Genomic DNA, 16,206 nt, shown 5'->3' with positions numbered 1-16,206 from the left:
TAGCCTCCTGAGGATCTGGGATTACAGTTGCCTGCCACCACACTTGGCTAATTTTTGTATTTTTAGTAGAAACAAGGTTTCACCATGTTGGCCAGGCTGGTCTGAAACTCCTGACCTCAATTGATCTGCCTGCCTCAGATCAATCTCCCAAAGTGCTGGGATTACAGGCATGAGCCACTGCACCCTGCCCCATATTTTCTTAATAGGCCTCCATGAGATAAGAAATGTCACTTCATAGATTCTACAAAAAGAGTGTTTGGAATCCGGGGACTCACAACACAGGTTCCATTCTGTGAAATGAAACAGCACATTAAAAAGTGCTTTCACTGATACCTTGTTTTTAGTTTTTAAGACTGGATATTTGTTATTTCCTAATAGGCCTCAATGGGCTCAGAAATATCAGTTCATAGATTCTACATAAAGAATGTTTGGAACTCTGTGAATTGAAACACATGTTCCGTTCTGTGATATGAAACAACACATTGCAAGTCGTTTTCCTTGATAGCTTATTTTTAGTTTTCAGGGTTGGATATTCATTTCTTTTTAATAGGCCTCAATGGGCCCAGAAATGTCACTTCGTAGACTCTACAAAAATTAGTTGGGCGTGGTGGCATGCACCTGTAATCCCAGCTGCTCAGGAGCTCAATAAGCTCAAAAAGAATCTAAGTCACTTCTTAGAATCTACAAAATTAGTGTTTTGAACCTATTGAATCAAAACAAGGTTCTATTCTGTGATACGATCAGCACATCCACTAAGTCTTTGCACAGATGGCTTCTTTCTAGTTTTTAAGGATGGTTATTCATATGTTCCTCTAATGGCTCAATAATATCAGAAATGTCACTTCTTAATCTAAAAAAAATTGTTTTGAACCTCTCGAATCAAAACCTAGGTTCCATTCTGTGATATAAAACAGCACATCACAAATCATTTTCACAGATAGCTTGTTTCCAGTTTTTAGGGCTGGATATTTGCATGTTTTTCTAATTATTCAATAGGCTAAGAAACGTCACTTCATGAATTCTAAAAAATGTGTACTTGGAGTACTGGCCTGCTCCCTTCAACGAAGTGGTTGCTCTTTTGTGCCGGCAATGAGTTGCGCCAGGGCGGCGGCGGCTCCCTGCCTGTGGCGGCTGCGCACGGGCGCCCGGCGGTCGCTCTCAGCTTATGGAAGAAGGATCATTGTCAGATTTCGCAGTTCAGGAATGACCTTAGACAATATCAATTGGGCAGTTGTGGATCGAATAATCTGGGTGGATCATGCAGGCGAATATGGAGCAAACCACATCTATGCCAGGCAGATGGCCGTCCTGGGTCGGACAAGCGTCGGGCCAGTCATTCAGAAAATGTGGGATCAAGAAAAGGACCATTTGAAAAAGTTCAGTGAGTTGATGGTTACGTTCAGGGTCCGGCCGACAGTTCTGATGCCCTTTTGGAATGTGCTGGGGTTTGCACTGGGGGCAGGGACCGCCTTGCTCGGGAAGGAAGGTGCAATGGCCTGCACCGTGGTGGTGGAAGAGAGCATAGCACATCACTACAACAACCAGATCAGGAAGCTGATGGAGGAGGACCCTGAAAAACACGAGGAACTTCTTCAGGTGATAAAGAAATTTCGGGATGAAGAGCTTGAGCACCATGACACAGGCCTTGAACATGATGCCGAATTGGCTCCAGCCTATGCCGTCCTGAAGAGCATTATCCAAGCTGGATGCAAAGTGGCGATATATTTATCAGAAAGATTGTAAAGTGTGTCCAGTTATGCCTGCCTATAAAAGATGATAGTAATTTACCAAGTGACATTTGCAGAGAAACAAGTGTACAGTTATCATTGTACTTTTGTACAATGTGAATTTTGTTAATTAAATTATAAGGTTTCTTTTTAAAAAAAAACAACAAAACTGCAGTGTTGATTTTTCTCTGGGTTGTGTTTTCTGCCATGAGACCGACAGGTCACCAGCCTTGTTCAAGTCACAACAAACAAAGCTGAACCTTGTTTGGTCTCATACTTAATTTTCTTTTATATACATGTTTTTCTTTTACATATGTGTGTGTGTGTATATATATATATATATACACTTTTTTTTTTTTTTAGAGACAGGGTCTCACTCTTTTGCCCAGGCTGGGTCACAGCTCACTGCAGCCTCGACCTCCCAGCCTCAAGCAATCCACCCACCTCAGCCTTCCAAGTAGTTGGGACTACAGGTGTGCACCACCACACCTGGCTAATTCTTTCTATTTTTTTGTAGAGGCAAAGTCTCACTATGTTGCCAGGCTGGTCTCTAACTCCTGGACTCAGTGATCCTCCCATTTCTACCTCCCAAAGTGCTGGGATTACAGGTGTGAGCCACTTCACCAGGCTCATTTTCTCCTAAAACATCAAGGAGAAATCATTAATAATGTAACGGGAATCTTTAGGAGAAAAAACAATTTGGTTTACTGATAACAAAAGATAATTGGAAACATGAGAGTATTTGAGATTGGGCAAGCAGAACTATGAAGTCCATCAAGTAAGTCAAAGACCATCGTTTCCGTTCTGAATTGTGGGTGATAAGGGGTGGGAAAGTGCTACAGTCTGGATGTCTATGTCTCCCCATAATTCATATGATGAAATCTTCACCCTCAAGTTGATAGAAGGTGGGACCTTTGGGAAGTGTGAGGTTATGAGGGTGGAGCCCTCATGAATGGGATCAGTGCCTTATGAAAGGTCCTAGAGAGACACCTCATCCTCTCCACAGTGTGAGACTTCAAGGGGTGTGGGGTCTGAGGAAGCAGACCCTTCACAAGCACACATCAACCAGCACTTTGATCACGGACTTCCCAGCCTCTAGGACTGAGCAATAAATGTTTGATGTTTATAAGCCACCCAGACTGTGGTAATTTTTTTTTTTTTGAGACAGAGTCTCGCTCTGTCACCCAGGCTGGAGTGCAGTGGCGCGATCTCGGCTCACTGCAAGCTCTGCCTCCTGGGATCACGCCATTCTCCTGCCTCAGCCTCTCGAGTAGCTGGGACTACAGGCGCCCGCCACCACGCCCGGCTAATTTTTTTGTGTTTTTAGTAGAGACGGGGTTTCACCCTGTGAGCCAGGATTGTCTGGATCTCCTGATCTCGTGATCCGCCTGCCTCAGCCTCCCAAAGTGCTGGGATTACAGGCGTGAGCCACCGCACCCGACTGACTGTGGTATTTTGTTATAGCAGCCTGAACAGACTAAGACGGGCGTGTTGCTTCCATCAAAGACTATACTAAGTTGTGGATTATTTGTGAAATTGAATTACAATCTTATCTTTTCCTTAAGGTCTTTTGCCACCCCCCCCCCAAAAAAAAAAACCCAAACTGATTCAAATTTTCATACTTTAATGAAATATTTTATAATTTGCAAATTTTTAAGTGATGTATGAAAAACCTAGATCAGTGGATCTCCTCTCTGGCTGCCCATTAGAATGTCCCATGGAGATTAAACTTTTTTCTTCAGTTTGTGGACCAAGAGTTTTGATTTATTTAGGGTGGAGTTCAGGGTCAGAATGGTTTCAGAAGCTCCCAGGTGATTCTGGTGTGAGTTGGAGCTGCAAGGCACTGAACTAGATTATAAGATGTTTCTGGGAAAGAACCACATTTTAGGAATTTGCCTCCCACCCAGTCCTCTGCGTTTAATCAGCACCTGATGACTTGGCAGGACTTGCCCCACCAGGGTCTGGCTTTGAAGGGTAGTGGACACCAGGATCATTTGGATTAATCCTCTGCTACCTCTCTCTCTTCCTCAACCAAGAGTGAATTTAATTTTACGTAATTGGGTGAAAGTCTACGAATCATAATTGTAATAAATTAAGGCTGGGTGTTTGTTTGAAATTAGATAAGATAAACCTAAAGGTTTGAACAAGTTGTGGATGGTTTGTAAAAATTAATCTTATAAAATAAATGCTCTGTGTGAACATACTGATTAAATTCAAAGGGATATTATTTGATTTTTCTGTAAATTGAACCTTGAAATAAAAGCACAACAAGGTTTTCTTAAGGCATTGGTCTGCTCTTTAACAAGAATTTGTAAAGGGTTATGAAAGGTTTACAAGAATCTCACCTCATGTTCAAACTAGTTAAGATTGGATAGATTTATCTATAAGGTATTACTAAAAATTGGGGATGACATTAATAGTAGACTGATGCAAGGATGAAATTTGACTGTCTTGAACAAGATTTTTATGTAATAGTAAAGGATAATGAAAGATTTTTGTTTGCCTTGCAAATAAACTACCAAAAAAAGAAGGGAAAGGCAAGAGACAAATTGTTTGGAAAGTTGTCTTCCCTTTTAATGAGTAAAGGTTTTGTGCCTTTAAAAAAAAAAAAATGTACTTGGAGCCTGTCTAATCAAATGGTAGGTTCTATACTGTAATATAGAACAGCATATCACAAAGTGTTTTCACAGATAGCTTGTTTGTAAATTTTAGGGCTGGATATTCATATGTTCCTATAAAGGCACAATAGGTTGAGAAATGTCACTTCTTATATTCTAAAAAAATTGTTTGGAACCTCTTTAATCAAAACCAAAGGTCAATCTTGTATTATGAAACTGCACATTCCAAAGCACTTTCACAAACAGCTTGTTTCTAATTTTTAGGGCTGTATATTCAAATGTTCCTATAAGGGTTCAATAGGCTAAGAAATGTCACTTGTTAGATTCTGCAAAAAGAGTGACTGGAACTTGTTTAATGAAAACCCAGGTTCAGTCTCCAAATATAAAACAGCATGTCACAAAGCTCTTTCACAGATAGCTTCTTTTTACTTGCTAGGGTTGGATATTTGTATGTTCCTCTAAAAGCTCAATGGGCTCTGAAATGTCATTTCTTAGATTTCTACAGAACACATGTTTAGAATCTGTTCAATCAAAGCATTGATTCCACTCAGTGATAGAAAACAGCACAACACAAACCATATTCACACACAGCTTGTTTATAATTTTTAAAACTGCATATTCATATTTACATACAGGCCTCAAACCTCTGAAATATTATTTTCTGGATTCTACAAAACATGTATCTGGATCATTTGTAATGACAACACAAGTTGCATTCAGTAATATAAAGTGGCACATCACAAAAGTTTTTCACAGATAGCTTGATTTTAGTTTTGAGGGCTGAATATGCATATGTTCCTATAAGGGCTCAATGTCCTCAGAAATGTCCTTTCTTAGATTCTACAAAACATTTGTTTGGATACCGTTTGCCTTTGACACATTTTATTCTAAGTATAAAAGGTGAGAAACTGGTCAGTAATTTGAAATCAAAACAGTACTTTTTAGTTTGAAATCTGCGTGATGACCACCAACATGTTAGCATATATCCAATCAGTATTTCATTTTGAGTTTTCCATTAATGTGAGAACTCCATGGGAATTAGCATTTATTAGTAGTTCTAAATCTTCTAAAATATAAGGGGAATTGAAATTTTAACTAGTCAATGCTGTGGCATTTACTTGGGAATAAACACTATCTCTCTCTTCCCTCTTTGTGTCTCCTGTCTCCTGCCCCCTGCTCAATTCACCTGCAACATAGACCTCCTCACTATCTTCCAGACCACCAAAGCTTACACAGTCCCAGAGAAGAGACAGGTGTGGGGAGTCATAACTCATGAAGGCTCCCTTGGACTCTAGGACCACTAAGAAGGTTAGAATTTCTGGAGCAGCCGTGGAAGATGATGAGGGCTTAGAGTCTCAATAACTACAAATAAATACCTAAAAATAAAATTGTCAGTCCAGACTTGGAGAGGTCTAGTATGTGGCTATGAGAAAGATGAAAAGCAATATAGAGACTAGGTAAAAGAGGAAAGGCCCTCCATCACACCATTTTTGGCATCATAAAGTATACTGTGCCTCCACCCACCACAATGGAAACCAGGAGGTAACTGATATCTGTTGTACCTTCCTAGGAGGCAATGAAAAGTTCAGTGAATTAGTTTATCAGATGAAGACTTTTCATATTGCCATTAGTATTGTCATTCTAGTCTGAATAGACACATATGAGCCAGTGTAACTTAAGTGCATACAGAATATGAGCTACTCAGAGGACTTTCAGTTGCAGAGGTGTAGCAGTGGTTCTCAGCCCTGATTAAGATGACCCGGGGAGATTTTACTATGCATGAGTGCCACAGTCATCCTATATATTCCAACATAATTGTTCTGGGATAGACACCTGGCATTGGTCTCATGAAGATGTGTAAGTATATGTGTATGTATATACAATATACCTATATATGTATTCATATATATGCAATACATATGTATATGTAATTATATATATGTACAGTACATAAGTGTATGTATTCATATTTTTACAAAACATATTATCTCATTTAATACATAGTTGTAGCTCTTTCTGTCTTACCAGTACATGTATACATAAATACATGTATACATAAATACATGTATAGAGAGACAATGATGGCTACTTATTTGGATGAGGACTCCAAACCATTTGTGCTTAGATTTCTAAATAGGACTGTTGTTTTAACATTCTACATAACTTCAGTATTTGATAACTTAGCTACTAGATTGCTGAGGTTACAAGGTACAATTTACAAAGACTTTCTTCATCTCAGTTTCCATAATGGTAAACAGCAATTTTACAACTCTCTCAGAAGTATAGCTATTTTGTCTATAATCTAATGATATGTGTATCTGCTATGCTATCCAGATTACTAACTAAATACTCTTTATTTGGACTCTTGGCATAAAGTCAGACACAAAAATATGTGAAAATTTTTAAATTCACATGATACCAGTGACTTAATTTACTAACTTTAAGTAGACAAAATTGGCAAAAAAAATTTATAACTTCAAAACAGGAGCATCATAACCTCTTATAAGATGCTTTTTAGCATACCAACAAGTTTATATTCACAATCTCACTTATTCCTAATTAAATCCTTTGAGGACAGTGAATATTCTGAGCTTTATTCCCTGCTACTGGCATTACAACATATAATGCCCAGGGTCCCAGCAGTGAGATGCCAGTGGCTAATCTCTGAGTCACTGAGCTCCTTAGGCCTGCTTTCTTCACACTTGTTTCCATATTTCATCCGCTCGGAGCTGGGTTTTCTTTCTGATTTTGGTGATGTGTGAGAAAATCAGTGTAGCAGATGGAAAGAATTCAAGCCACTTTTTACCAAATGCCACATTTCTGCCAATGTGTATTTTGTTTCTTACAGTAAAATCCCCAACATGTCATTTTTCAGCATGTCAGGTAAGGCTTATCACTTGCTTGTTTAAGTAATATCAGGTGTACTATTTCCTTGCAGAGGAGAAAGGGCCTCCACATTTGGTTTTTATGTTCACAACAACATGGTTCATGGCATACAACTTCCAGGTAAAGTAAGTGCAGGCTCGGTGCTACTCACAAGCTTTTGCTTCTTCCACTTCAGTAGAGCAAGTGTTCATTAGAACCTTCCCTTTTGAGCTCAGTTCCCCAGAATCCTGTCTTGTCGCATCCTTGTTCCCCCATTATGTGGCCTATGGTGTGTACGAAGGAAGGAGGAATGGATTAAAGTTGGAAAAGCAGGGGCAGAGAGGGAACGCATTTGTTATCTATTGCCGTGTAACAAATTACCCTGAAACTTAGCAGCTTGAGACGTTTATCATCTCCCAGCTGGGAATTTGGAAGCAGCTTGGCTGGATGATTTTGCAGTTTCAGTCAGGATGTTGGCAGGGGCTGCAGTCTCGGAGGCTTGACTGACACTGGAGGACCCGCATCCAAGGCTCACTCCCGTGACTGTGGCAGGAGGCTTAGCTCCTCACTGGCTGTTGGTGGGAGGACTCAGCTCGTTGCCTTGTGGACCTCTCTGTGGGGCTGCTTGAGTGTCTTTACGGCATGGCAGCTGGCTTCCCCAGAGCTAGTGATCGAAGAGGGAGCCCAGGTCGGAGCTTGCAGTGTCTTTTAAGACCTACCCTTGGAAGCCACACAATACTTAATAACTATTAAAAATAGCTACTTTTTAAAAAGCAGTTTTATTATTTCTTAGGAGTCTTTGGGTCTCCTATAAAGTTCTGCTGATTTAGGCAAAGCTAATCTCAGCTGAGCTCAATGACATGCCTGTTGCAGTCAGCTGATGGGATGCTTCTGGGCTGCTGGTCACCCTACTGTTATTAGCAGTCCACTCAGAACGCATCAACTGCCTTTGCCTTATGCTTGAACTAGTTATTACCAGGAACTAGTTATTACCAGGAAGGCCACTCTGCCTCCAAAATGGGGAGAAGGTACACGCTTACTCCCTAGGTCAGTACAAAGAATGGAAACCGGTGATGTGTAAAAATACCTGCTGATGATCTTGTCTGTATAGAAGGAGAAGCACTTTGAGATAATACTTATGTTACTCAAGCCAGACATCCTAGAGGAGATGAGCTTGTTTTGGGATTTTGATGGAAAAGGAGGGCTGAGTCTTGGCAAATGTGATAAGGCTTAGCAGTTGAGTAGGCCGAGCAAGAAAGGGTGGGGTGGGGACAGAGCCAAGCAAAGGGCTGTGGGAAGTTTGCCAGGCCAGAGAGGAGGCGTGCACCAGGAGGTCCACAGGTAGACTGTCTGGGGCCAGGTGGGGACAGTCATAAAATTTAGACTATCCCAGCTGGAAGACCTCGCTCCTTCAGCGACCTAGACCCAGGGCAGGGTGCCTTTCGAGGGGAACGACTGGATGGCTGGGAGGAAGCCAGGGGGTCTGGTGTGCAGGGGCAGAGGGCTGGGCAGATCCTGCCTGTCCCTGCTAGGGTTGTGAGGCAGGTATGGGTGGGTAGTTTCTGCCTCTCTTTCCTTCCTAGCTCTTGTCTACGGAACCAAAAGGGAAATGACAAAAACTCAGCTCAAAATTCCAGCTGGAATACTTGAAACACTTGATACTTGTCAGGAAATTAGTTCTTTAAACTGATTTTTCCATATAAAACCCATCCAAGAGGTAGACGATTCAGGGTGGGACAGGATCCAAGGCTTTGTAACCAGTGGGACTCTTATTCAGGGCTTCGTTAGCAGAGACAAAAGGACTCTGTTTGTCTGTGAAAGTTTCAGTATGTAGGATGACAGCCCTGTATGCTCTGTGGCAGCTCCTGGGATGCGGCCTCATCTTCAGCCCCAGCCCTGATTTTGTAACGCGGTGTGTGCAGTTGTCGAAGATGGCCCCAAGACCCTGTTCCAGCAGCTTAGGTGATCTGACGTGTGGGTCCTACGCAGGAGGCCACTATGAACTTTGTAGGCTGCAAATGAACCCACGGTTTGTCTTTAAGGCCCAGCAGAGATTTCAGTGTATGGCTGTAGGAATGGTTACCACCAGATCACCCCACCACCGGATGTTCCACTTAATGGGTCAGCCTTGGTATCCCAAGTCCTCCACCTTCCTCTGACCCCGTAGCCTGCTGGGTGCCACAGGGCAAGGCCTGGGGCTGGACTGGGCAGGAGCCCTTGAGAGGCTTATCTGAGTCTGTGCTCCCCAGCTTGAGCACAGGTCATGGGAAGTGACAGAAGCCCTTACCTGCTTCCCCCGTGGGGAGAGTCGGCTTCCTCCAGCTTGGGGCACAGGGCTGGCCACTGCCAAAGCCTCAGAGGAGTCCAGCTGGGGTAAAGCAGCCATCTGGGCAGCGTCTGCTCCTGATGTTTCCATCTGGGCTGTGTTCTACTGGTGACAGGAGAAACTCTGCTGAGGAGATGCTGAAAGGACTGCCAGGCAGACACAGCCCTCGGACATCTCATCTTCCTGCTCCACGTCAACCCAAGCACCCACAAGGCTGCGCTTAAAAATCAGAAAAGAGTGGCCTGACCCTGGCCAGCAGCCTGGCAGAAGCAGGGTGACTTCACATGGTTATTCTACAAGCTCACCCAAAGCCCATAAGCCTTTTTGAGTGTTGAGAACTCGGGGCACGCTGAGGACCTCTTAGTCTTCCCAGGGCCTGGCACCCATGAGGTTTCTTTTTTTTTTTTTTTTTTTTTTTTGAGACGGAGTCTCGCTTTGTCGCCCAGGCTGGAGTGCAGTGGCCGGATCTCAGCTCACTGCAAGCTCCGCCTCCCGGGTTTACGCCATTCTCCTGCCTCAGCCTCCCGAGTAGCTGGGACTACAGGCGCCCACCACCTCGCCCGGCTAGTTTTTTGTATTTTTTAGTAGAGACGGGGTTTCACCATATTAGCCAGGATGGTCTCGATCTCCTGACCTCGTGATCCGCCCGTCTCGGCCTCCCAAAGTGCTGGGATTACAGGCTTGAGCCACCGCGCCCGGCCTTTTTTTTTTTTTTTTTTGAGACGGAGTCTTGCTGTGTCACCCAGGCTGGAGTGCAATGGCCAGATCTCGGCTCACTGCAAGCTCCGCCTCCCGGGTTCACGCCATTCTCCTGCCTCAGCCTCCCGAGTAGCTGGGACTACAGGCACCCGCCACCTCGCCCGGCTAGTTTTTTTTTGTATTTTTTATTAGAGACGGGGTTTCACCGTGTTAGCCAGGATGGTCTCGATCTCCTGACCTCGTGATCCGCCTGTCTCGGCCTCCCAAAGTGCTGGGATTACAGGCTTGAGCCACCGCGCCCGGCCCCCATGAGGTTTCTAACCACAGTTTGTTGAGCAAAGGAACACCCTCAACTCAAAATTCTCCAAACTTGAGACTCCCTGCCCTTGAGTCTGTGCCCTCTGAGAGCCTGAGCATTGAGGAGGGTGGCTGGGAGGCTATGGGATGCATGGCCAGGGAGGAGAGAGGAGTGAAAGAGTTAAGGCAACCAGGAAGGTACCTGCACCAGCACTGCCTGGGACAGCACGAGGGCACTGGGGAGAAGGACAAAGGAGAGGAGCCCAGCAGGCAAGAGGAGGGCTGGAGGATAGCAACGATTAGTTTCTCCTTGCTTCAAATGGGTGCCAGCGCCCCAGGGTGAGCAGCACCCCAGAGCCCGTGAGAATCCTGGGCCAGGCCATGGGCTTCCAGTGCTCGTCCACTGGGAGGGAGGCCTTGTAGAGTGAGGTGGAGACCCACACACACCAGCATAATGCACAAGAACGCATGCTCAGATGCCTGTCCAGGTGGGTGTAACTCATATGTGCACATATTCCCAAACATGGACCTCCAGGTGCAGGTGCCCACCAGCTAGACCAGTATATGTGTGCATCATGTGTATGACTGATATCTACATATGCGCATGGACACACACATGTCCCAGACCAGATTTGTACTGATAAGCAGAGTATGGTGGGGTGCAAACGTCATAGGGTCACAGTTCCTAACCCCTGCCTCCACTAGCAAGCTCTGTGAGTTTAGGCAAATTACTTAACCTTGACCTTTAGTATGATGATTTTTTAATAGAGGTGAGCTCTTGCTATGTTGCCCAGGCTGGTGTCAAACTTGTGAGCTCAAGCAATCCTCCCACTTCAGCCTCCCAAAGTGCTGGGATTATAGGCGTGAACCACTGTGCCTGGACTACTTTATCTTTATAAGCCTCATTTTTCTTACCTTATAAAAACAGTGCTGACTCTAATCTCACAGAGCTGTTCTGAGATTAAATGAGATGGCTCATGTAAAGAATCTGTCACAGAGCTTGGCACATCTGCTATTGGGTCTGAGTGCTAGTGAGACGGCCACATCCAGGGGCATGAGTGGGAGTACTGTTGTCAGAGACCCTGAGGGTCCCACCCCAGAGAGCCCCCTTTCCTTATCTTTAAATTGGGCATGGCAGTACTCTATACCTCTCTGGCATGCTGTGGATATCAAGAAAGAACTGTGTGTGGGTGTCATGAAAGCTGGAGGGTGCTGTATGAAATGCAATTGTTATAACCATCACTAGTCATCTCTGGCTCACAGACCTGCCTCCACCCCTTCCCTGAGCCTGAGCAGAACCTTCTTGGCCGGTCAAAGCTCAGAAATGCCAGCAGGTGGCAGCCTTATGGGGTTGGAGGGACAATCTGCTGCAAATGCACTGCACTGCAGCCAGGCAGGGTACAGCCCCTCCCCTGAGCAGAGGGCCTGAGCCTCTGTGCACCAGCGGGAGACTGACCAGGTTCATGGACACAAAAAAACCTGAGCCCTCCCCACCTGAAGGGAGAAGAGAAAGGGCCACTCATATAGGAGAACGCTTGTTGGGTTTTTAACACAAAAAGTTCTGATCTGAGAGCATTATCAATGAGTGGGGGTGGAGGGTGCTTCCATTCCTGGGAAGGAGAGGGAAAGGAACTACCTCTGTGTTAAGGGATCATGGAGTCAGAGTCAAGGTCACTGGGCAGGCCCACCACCAGGGCCTATCTGTCTAGACCCAGCTGCTCTATCACAGTCCCCAGCAGGGTTAGCCTTTCTCCTTCCCCTTTTATTGGTTGAGTGACTGATTGATTGAATGATTACATTATATACTTACAGAAAAGTATTCCTACTTCTGGATGCCTGCCTTAGCTGTTGTCCAGAGATTCTGTTTTTCTTCTTCTTTTTAAATAAGAGATGAGAAAATAAAGGGTGACCACAGAGTGAGAGTGTCCTGCCCTCAATCTAAGGCTGGGGTGAATGTCACAGCCAAGTCGGCGACTTCTATCTTCCCTGGTGGCCAGCAGCCTGTGATCAAGTCCACACTGAACAGGCCCTTTGCCCAGAGGGCCTCTTGATCTTCGGAATCAGGAGCTGGGTTGGCGAATGCAGTTGCCAGGTGTCACTGATGCTACAGAACAGCCCTGCCAGAGCCCTTCCACGGTGAGTGCCCCCAAGAGCTGCCTCACCAGGCCATGCCCTGAGTGCCTGCAGTATGTTTTCCCTGCTGGTCCCTGAGTGGTAAAGACCCTAGAGATCCTAGCCACTCCAGCTTCCCTTCCCGTGGAAACCATCCCAGAGGGAACAATTCAGATCCAGAGCAGCAGCAGAAGAAATGATCCAAGGAAGGCTGCACACGGAGAGGAGAGAGACCAGGAGAGGTGGGAAGGGATTCCAGAGAGAGCCCCAAATCAAACTGCAAGACATCTTCTAAATATTTTTAAATTGTGTTTAAAGAATAGCTGACATCTGTCGAACACTACGTGCTAGACACTATCTTAGGCCTCTTACACTTTTCACGCATTGAATCCTCCCAACTATGACTGTACTGTCCGCCTAACAGAGAAGTTATGTACCTTGTCCAATGCAAGGTGCTGGGGGTAACAGAGCTGGGATTTGAACTCAGTTCAAACTGTTTGAACTCAGCTGAGTTCCCATGCCTAGACCACTGTGCTATATGACCTCTTAGTTAATTCCTATTATTTTGTCAGAATACTGGTGGCAGCTGAGAATTTGTCTATCAACAGAAAACACTAAAGACTATTCACTCCTCAATTTTGCTAACAGTTGAAATTTTGTTAAAGGTTGAAAAACTGATGGTGCCTCTAGCCTTGCCAGGTTTCTGGTATTTTCCCTGCAGTGGTGGAAGCAGACCTTGAAATGGGCCTGTCTTGCTTCAATATAAGAGAGTGCATTGTCTCAGAAAATCAGCCCCACCCTCTGTCCCTTCACTCACCAAGACTTCAAGAGCCCGGTGTTTTGTTAAGGAGAAAGCTTATCTTAAAGCCTTGTCTATCAGTCAACACTTGAGCAGGTCCCTCCGCAGGGAGTAGGGCATTCTGAGAGGTGGAGTGGGTCTTCTCTTAGTAGATCTGGAAAGAGAAGACAGGGTCTCACTCTGTTGCCCAAATGGTGTGCAGTGGCTTGATCTTGGCTCACTTTCAGGCTCAAGGGATCCTACCACCTCGGCCTCCTGAGTAGCTGGACTACAGGTGTTTGCCACCATATCCAGCTGATTTTGTATTTTTAGTAGAGACACAGTCTCCCTATGTTGCCTAGCCTGGTCTTGAACTCCTGGGTTCAAGCAATCTGCCTGCTTTGGCCTCCCAAAGAGCTGGGATTACAGTCATGAGCCACTGTGCCCAGACCCTTTACCTCTGTTATGTTATGATGGGGTGGGACAAATTAGCCTGAATAACATTGGAAATATAACCCGTGAGCTTGTCATTAAAGCAGCTATGTCTCAGCCATCAGACAGTTTCCCTGGGAGAGCAACTAGACTGAGAACATATAGGTAAGACAGGCAACTGGGAGGGGACAGATGATTTTTCTTGATATCTTTGAGACTGAATACACTCTTGCATGGAGGTACATAAACACATTGCTCATTCAAGTGTTACTAGGATCTATTTAAATAACACATGTGGCCAGGTGAGATGGCTCACGCCTGTAATCCCAGCTCTTTGGGAGGCTGAGATGGGTGGTCAGGAGATCGACACTATCCTGGCTAACACGGTGAAACCCTGTCTCTACTCAAAATACAAAAAAATTAGCCAGGCATAGTGGCGGGTGCCTGCAGTCCCAGCTACTCGGGAGGCTGAGGCAGGAGAATGGCGTGATCCCGGGAGGCGGAGCTTGCAGTGAGCCGAGATCGCACCACTGCACTCCAGCCTAGGTAACAGAGCTAGACTCCACCTCAAAAAATAAATAAATAAATAAATAAATAAATAAATAAATAAATAAATAAATAAAAATAGCACTTGCCCAGGAGCAATGTGTGGTGTTCTCATTTCCCTCCATGACAGTCCCGCTACAGTAGATAGGAGAATGTCATAGAAGGTGAGTCTGGATTTCTGCGAAGCCTTTTACAAATGTCCTCCATGAAATTCTTGCATATAAGATGGTGAAAAATGAATGGGATGAGTGTATAGTTGGGTAGAATTGCTGTATGGACCAAAGTGTTTGTTAGGAGAATACAGTGAGCTTTAGGTGGAATGCAGGTCTCTGGTAATGGTCACAGAGCTCGTCCCTTGATTGTCGTGTTTGACTTTTAAAACAATCATTTCCTTAGATCAGGAGATCAAAGATATGCTTATACTATGGGCAGATGATGCAAAACTGGTATAGAGGGCTTAATATTACAACAGATGACCAAAATCAAGATGTAAAATTATCTGGGCAGATTCGAACACTAGGTCAAAATTAACAAGGGCAAATTTCATGTCTGAGATCTACATTTTAAAATAAACATGTATGTATCACTCACCCAGTTTTTTGTATCTACCCTAGAGGAGCACTTGTACATGCGTACAAGGAGACGCTGCTTATGATGATTTTAAAAACCAGAAATAATCGAAGAATTGCTAAGAAAACTACAGAATATCTACACTGTGAAATATATTATGCAGAAGATTTCCAGGACATGTTGCAAGGAGAAAACTTGAAAAATGATATGTTAACCACAAACACACATACACAATTTACACATTTCTGCTGATATCTATCTATCTACGTAAATGCACAGAAAGGTCTGGAAGGACCCCTAATAACTCATACCAGGATCTACCTCCAAAGAGAAACTGAATTGATATGGATTTCAAAAGGGCTTTGGCTTTACGAGTAACCTCTGAAATTCAGAATGTATTTGTGTTCAACTTGTGTAATTAAGCTTTCTTTTTGCCTTGCTTTCAGCTTAAAAAAAAAAAAGTTTTACAATGCGGGAAAGGATACAAATTCTTGGGCTTTCAGTTACCACAAACCTAAGAGGAGTCAGCACTGTGGAAATGCTACAGAAAGCTAACTCATACTATACAGAATGTGTTAGAAGTTTGGTGTTCAGACAGCCTGCAAGTACTAGAGTTCACTAAGCTGATCATGTCTGGAACACCGGGCTGGATCCAATTCTGGCAGCAGGAACATTGGCAAGATAGAATGCAACTAGAGGAAAGAAATGCTATGGGGATTCTGAAAAAGCATAACATCAGAATAATAAATATGGAACTACAACTGTTTAACCAGAAGACAAAAAGATTATGGGGGAAACAAACACATTCCTTCAAATATTTGAAGGCTTATTATGTAGATGAATCACTAAACTTATGAGTTTCTCCAGAGGTAAACATGAAGACAAATAAATACAAGTGATATTTTCTATTAAAAAATAAATAGGCTGGGCGCGGTGGCTCACGCCTGTAATACCAGCACTTTAAGAGTTCAAAGCAGGTAGATCACCTGAGGTCGGGAGTTCGACACCAGCCTGACCAACATGGAGAACCCTGTCTAAACTAAAAATACAAAATTACCCAGGCATGGTGGTGCATGCCTGTAATCCCAACTACTCAGGAGGCTGAAGCAGGAGAATTGTTTGAACCAGGGAGGTAGAGGTTGCAGTGAGCCGAGATCATGCCATTGCACTCCAGCCTGGAACAAGAGCGAAACTTCGTCAAAAAATAAATAAATAAAAAGAAAAAGCATTCTAACT

At 44.1% G+C, this 16,206-nt stretch overlaps 1 protein-coding gene and 2 long non-coding RNA genes across 4 annotated transcripts in view; 1 reads left to right on the top strand and 2 right to left on the bottom strand.

The window, feature by feature from the left end:
- Nucleotides 1–16,206, bottom strand: part of LOC126949182 (uncharacterized) — an 86,554-nt gene that overhangs the window by 29,959 nt on the left and 40,389 nt on the right. The gene's annotated exons all lie outside the window — the stretch shown is intronic.
- LOC126949153 (5-demethoxyubiquinone hydroxylase, mitochondrial-like) lies at nt 1,075–2,860 on the top strand. The gene has a single exon (XM_050781774.1). It carries the CDS (start codon nt 1,090–1,092, stop codon nt 1,741–1,743), a length of 654 nt encoding a protein of 217 aa, XP_050637731.1. The 5' UTR covers nt 1,075–1,089; the 3' UTR covers nt 1,744–2,860.
- LOC126949192 (uncharacterized) lies at nt 8,992–15,825 on the bottom strand. Its single transcript, XR_007723613.1, has 3 exons — nt 13,462–15,825; nt 9,498–9,638; nt 8,992–9,222 (listed from the first exon to the last, which is right to left on the bottom strand). It is a non-coding gene; the product is annotated as an uncharacterized LOC126949192 (long non-coding RNA).

The sequence above is a fragment of the Macaca thibetana genome, chromosome 2 (assembly GCF_024542745.1).
Source record: "Macaca thibetana thibetana isolate TM-01 chromosome 2, ASM2454274v1, whole genome shotgun sequence".
NCBI lineage: Eukaryota > Metazoa > Chordata > Mammalia > Primates > Cercopithecidae > Macaca > Macaca thibetana.
This window is presented reverse-complemented; position numbering and strand designations above follow the sequence as displayed.

Coding starts and splice junctions, on each gene's coding strand:
- LOC126949153 (XM_050781774.1), top strand. CDS start 1,090: ATGAGTTGCGCCAGGGCGGCGGCGGCTCCCTGCCTGTGGCGGCTGCGC.